The sequence below is a fragment of the Salvelinus sp. IW2-2015 genome, linkage group LG18 (assembly GCF_002910315.2).
Source record: "Salvelinus sp. IW2-2015 linkage group LG18, ASM291031v2, whole genome shotgun sequence".
Classification (NCBI taxonomy): domain Eukaryota; kingdom Metazoa; phylum Chordata; class Actinopteri; order Salmoniformes; family Salmonidae; genus Salvelinus; species Salvelinus sp. IW2-2015.
Window position 1 is genome coordinate 28,995,936 of NC_036858.1, and position 6,008 is coordinate 29,001,943.

Below are 6,008 nucleotides of genomic sequence, written 5' to 3' on the forward strand. Positions count from 1 at the left end.
GGAGCATCCATCTCCTTGAGCATGGAGAACCTAGCTCTTACAAGTGCTCTCTTTGCTTTAACCTGGAAAAAACTGCCCAGGTCCCTACGTAATTCAGCTAAATTAGCCTGGAGGCCTATATTGCCTTGCCCCACCATCTCTACCTCTCCCTCCATCTCACTAATACAACGTTCGAGTTCCCCCAATACTCTCCTAGCCTCTGAGGARGAGAGAGCTGTATACTGTTGACAGAAAAGCCWAATTTGGACTATCCCACATCCCACCATTGACTCAGAGACTCATACTCCTCTCTTTGCTGCCTCCACCTTTCCCAAAAAATCTGGAAACCTGAGCAGAAAGTAGCATCTTGTAAGAGCTTTACATTAAACTTCCAATATGCCGAGGCCCTGGTGAAATAGACAGCCGAGCCATGGTTATGTGGTGATCTGAAAACCCCACCGGGAGAATGGTAGCGCCCAACAGCCTATTGCTCTGATTCCTGGACATGTAAAAACGATCAAGTCGGGCTGCACTCACCCTAGCTCCAAAGACCACCCATGTATACTGATTKATGATGTCCCTTAACACTCCCACTGATCCTGAATGAGGCTCTTCCCCATTTCTGTCTTTCGTAAAATCCATTGCACAGTTCCAGTCCCTGCCGACCACCAGCTTCTCCTCAGGCGCTACCTGTGAGAGTTGCTGTCTAAGACACCCAAATAGAACCCCCCTCTATCTCCCTGTGTTAGGCGCATACACATTTATAAAGACAAAACCCATGTTGTAAAAGCAGAAATTAACAACAAGCAGCCTACCCCTACACACCTCCTTTTAGGAGCAAATTTTTACAGACAGACCCGGTACAAAAATGACTGCCACCCCTGCACTAAAATTTGTCCCATGGCTCAACACACTTGCCCCTTTCCACCAGAGCCCCCAATCAATTTCATTCACCATATCACTATGCGTCTCCTGCAGAAACAACACCTGTATTTTGGTTTGTTTTACATATTCACCCAAAACACTCCTCTTTCCCGCATCTCTGGCGCCATTTATATTAAGCGAGTCTACCCAAAGAGTCTCCATAAGAAGTGGGAGAAAAGCCAGCAAAGAAAGAGACCAATAGCAAAGCTCAAGAGAGCCCTCCAAACCAAACACTCAAACTCKAAAAAAAACTCCCAGAATGCACTGCAAGAGAGAGAGAGAGAAAAAATAGAATAGAAAAAAGAGCCATCAAATTTTACAACCATCTAAAAACAAGTGACCCCAYAACATTCCATCACACAGCTCTACAATGTCAAGAGATGAAACAAGAGAAGAGTCCACTCAGCCAGCTGGCTCTGAGGCTCAGTTCACCAACCCAAACCAACCCCATAGAGCCTCAGGACAGCACTCAGAAAATATGGCCCAACCAAATCATCACAAAACAAAAATAAAAATATATCACCTATTGGAAAGACACCACAAAAAATCAAAGTAAACTTCAATGCTATTTGGCTCTAAACAGACAGTACATGGTGGCAGACTATCTGACCACTGTGACTGATAGAAAACTGAGGAAAACATTGACTAGGTACAGACTCAGTGAGCACAGTCTGGCTATAGAGACCGGTCGTCACAGACAAACCTGGCTGCCCAGAGAGGACAGGCTGTGCTCACTCTGCTCCAGGGGAGAGGTAGAGACAGAGCTGCATTTCCTATTACACTGTGACAAATACTCAAACCTAGGAGAATATTTCTTTCCTAAATTATAATTCAATACAAAGAATTTGAAACTATAAAAGATGAAGAGAAAATCTAATATTTATTGGGTGAAAAGCCAAAATGTGCAGTTTTGGCAGCCAAATATGTGTCCTCCTGCCACAACCTGAGGGACAGCCAGTGAAAAGTGCAAAGTAATGTCGATAATATTTCCCATCTTGTTTTGTTTTGTCTTTCATACCATGTCATGTGTCTTCTCAGTCATGTTGACACTGGTCTACTACCATTGCTTTAATGTATTGTTGTTCTGATTAACATTGTTMTTGTAGTTGTTGTTAATGGTAATCCCATGTCCACTACTACTATTATTATTGCTGTTGGTCCCACCATTTATTTATATATAAATATATATATATTATATATATATATACATATTTTTATTTTATTTTTCGATATGTATACTTTAACAATGTAAGTAATAATGAACTTGCCATGTCAATAAAGTCAATTGAATTGAATTGAATTGAGAGATAGTCAGTCGAGAGAGAGAGAGATAGTCAGAGAGAGAGATAGTCAGAGAGAGAGATAGTCAGAGAGAGAGTCGAGAGAGAGAGATAGTTAGTCAGAGAGAGAGAGAGAGTCAGAGATGAGTTAGTCAGAGGCGAGAGAGAGAGAGTCAGACGAGCGAAGCAGAGTCAGAGAGAGAGATGTCAGAGCAGAGAGTCGACGATGGAGAAGAGTTCGATGTTAGGAAGTAGTCACGAGAGAGAGAGCAGAGAGTCCAAAGAGAGAGACTGAGTTCAGGAGAGAGAGATGAGAGAGTCAGAGAGGAGACGATAGTCAGAGAGAGAGATAGTCAGAGAGAGAGAGACGTCCAGACGAGAGAGAGAGATAGTCAGTTTCAGTCGTCAGAAACAGAGAAGCAGAGCATATCAGTCCAGAGAGAGAAGAGATAAGTCAGAGAGAGAGAGAGAGCGAGAGAGAGAGAGAGAGAGAGAGAGAGAGAGAGAGAGTCCGTCAGTAGGTCAGTTCAGTCACGTCCAGTCAGAGTTAGCAGCGACAGCGAGAGAGACTATTAAGAGAGAAACAATAAGAAAACAGAAAGAGACTGGATGTGTTCTCTTCTGTGTGCCGGCTTGGGTTGTAGACTGGAGATGAAGGGACAGAAAACAGAGAGGGAGAGAGAAAAAAGAGAGAATGAGAGACAGCATGCGAGAGAGGAAGAAGTACAAATTGACCTCCTACTCTCCTCTCTCCTGTTCTGCACAGTATAAACAACTCTACAACTCCTCAACATAAGAACAGCTCTGAGATACAGTATAACACATAACAAGTAGACAAACAGCTTTATTTGTGCTGGATGGAGCATGTTCACACTGCTTGGCACATCCACTTCTCCTCAAATCGGAGATGTCTCTATTACGGCTTGAGATATTTTCCAAGCACTGTTTCAGCCCTGGAAAAAACACAAAGCAGGAACATGCAGTCCCCGTCCTCTCTCCCTCTGTCTGTCTTGCTATTGCTCTCTCCCCTTTACCCCAACCCCTTTTGTCCCCACCTCTCTCCCTCTTCCCTTACACTGCACCCATCCCAAAATTCTATTACGATCAAGATGTTTGGGCAGGCAGGTGGAAGCGGGAGCATTACCGGGGCTGTCATTGTCTGAGTGGGAGTGATTCCCTCGGGACTCTCCTCCAACAGAAAGTCATTTACACACATGACAAGGAGATAAGGAGACAAGGAGACAATGAGACAAGGAGACAAGCATAAAGACGAGAGGACCAGGAGATGTTAAAGCCTAGTGCTTTATGACCCCTATTTCCCCTCTCTATCTCAACTAATCACCAGTCTACAATCCCAGCCTTCCATGCCAGGCTGACACACACATAATCACGCATGCACACAGATACACGCGCACGCACGCATACATACACAGGAARACATCCTTACTGTAGGTCTTTCTCTCTCATTCCCCCTCTCTCGCTCTCTGTGTCTCGCTCTCATTCTCTCTCTTATCGCATTACTCTCCATTAAAGAGTCTTTTAAACTCACGACACAAAATGGCAGACAGTGCAGAGGGCGGGCACTTTTGAGATCAGTTTTGGGGAGCAGCAGCAATCATCAACTGATATAAATAGACATCTAAAGACCCCGGAGCGAGAAGTGCCTCCTCCCGCTCTCCTCTGTCTATGTACTGTCGRCTGTCTCGCTGTCTGGCCCTGGATATACTACAGGGAGTGGAGCACTCAGGCCAGTCCACATGTTGTGATATTTACCGATGATGGAGGAAACTGGTGCAAAAACGGGTGAATAAAGCCGCATTGTGTAATTGGTTGCTGTGCCGCTTACCGTAACGCGTTCTATTTTGGGTCACTGAATACTGATGCAGACACTGCACACTGACAKAGACACAGCACCACTGAAGTTATTACTGTATTGCAACAACAACAAAAGAGAGAGTATTGCCCAGTTCCGCTGCTATTTTTAATGAAGTGAAGTGAGTGTTCAGTGAGTACCCTATCTCCTGTACTTATTTGCATCCTAAGCATTTAACCAGTGGAGCCAACACATCACACACAGGGGTCAATTGGACAAAGGTCACCGTGACAGGATGCCGGATTAGCTGACAGGCCAAATAAACCGCTACCATCAGATTCTGTAATCTGGCTTTGGAGAAGGGGGGATAGGAGAAGGATGAGGAAAATGGATTTGTCTCCAGAGGCTAAGTCTCATTGCCTGGGCCCCTCTGATGGCAAGCATTAGACACACACATACACCTCCAGAAAATGCCAGAAATCCCCCTCCCTGTGCTGCGCAGGTGGTCGAGGAGTATGAAGAGAGGCTGAGGGTCCTTGTCCTCAATGACTTTCACTGGCATCCAGCTGCAGATGGTTCATGTAGGAATGTGCACCGAATAKCTAATGTTGACATTGCAGGCTACCTGGATTTCATATATTGTACCATACAATACTTGAAAAGGAGGGTGTAATCAACTTTTTATTCAAGATTTTCCATGTAGCTTCTTCAAATGAAAGAATGATGCAAGAGGAAGGATCCCAGAACCAAACTGATACCACAAACCGATGAACATCCAGAGAACGTAATGTGCCAGCTGGGAAGCTACTTCAGCACTTTCTATTTATTCTTTGTCTCCGTTTATTTCTTTACTGTTGTGACTTCAAATGTTCGACAGTTCTCCATGAGTAAAGTGTCAAAGCCTGTGGCAACATATCTTTAACGATACAATGACATTGCCATCTTCAAGATTCTATGGTAAACCTGGTGTTGGTGTGCTATCTGTCCGTCTGTCTCCCATCACCACGGGTCAACCTTTCTTAGTCCAACAGGCTTTCCTGTCGAATTTGCTCAAATTGAGTTACACAGTAGAGTTGTGATCGGCAAAGCGCACACACAGCACTTTCCTCCAGCGAGCAAGGAGTGTCTCACTGTCCCAAAGCTGATGCCAAGCATAATGAGTAATGTTGCGTTCACGTGCTATCGGAGTTTTCGGGAAGCTCTGAGAAAATGTTACAAGTAACTGCCAAAATAAAGGACACACCAACATAAAAAAGGTGTCTTAATAGGGTGTCGGGCCACCACGAGCCAGAAAAGCTTCAATGCGCCTTGGCATAGATTCTACTAGTGTCTGTAATTCTTTTGGAGGGATGTGCCATCATTCTTCCATGAGAAATTCCATCATTTGTTAATGGAGTTTTACACACACTGAACATTTTAATACATGACCCTAAGCATGATGGGATGTTAATTGCTTAATTAACTCAGAAACCACACCTGTGTGAAAGTACAGTACCTGCTTTCAATATACTGTGTGTCGCTAATTTACTCAAGTGCTATCTTCATTTTGGTAGTTACCTGTAGCTAAACTGTATTATTAGCAATGTTAGCAAGCTTATCAAGCTAGCTAAAATCGGATTGGTTGAAGAATTGTTCAAACTTCAAAAGCACTTGTACTCAATCATGTCGGACCTACCACTTCTTAGTTCCCAGTTTTCTATTTCCCAGAAGCACGTGAAGCCAGCATATGCAGAAACGGAAATAAGTAAATGAATATAACACCGGAAGTGACGTTAAATCGGATGTGCGCACTTAAGCGGATATGAATTAAAGCCACGATCAGACGTTAAACAGATTGAGATTGGCGATAAGGTCACAGCTCTGAAAGCTGACGTACAATGCAGGCTCAGCAGGCTCAGCAGGCACACAGGCGATTGAGGCAATTGTGTCGAGCCTTGGGTGGGCACCATGGTAACAGGTAATAGTTTAAGTCTGCTCGCTCTCTCCTTTCGCCGGATCAACACTTTTTCCTC

The 6,008-nt window shown here is 44.2% G+C and overlaps 1 protein-coding gene across 1 annotated transcript in view; it reads right to left on the reverse strand.

The window, feature by feature from the left end:
* The window catches only part of LOC111978172 (adhesion G protein-coupled receptor A1), a 213,420-nt gene that overhangs the window by 26,855 nt on the left and 180,557 nt on the right, over nt 1-6,008 (reverse strand). Inside the window, exon 9 of the mRNA XM_070448691.1 lies at nt 2,791-2,828. Within this exon, the coding sequence (XP_070304792.1) occupies nt 2,791-2,828 (38 nt within the window). The remainder of the gene's footprint in view (nt 1-2,790; nt 2,829-6,008) is intronic.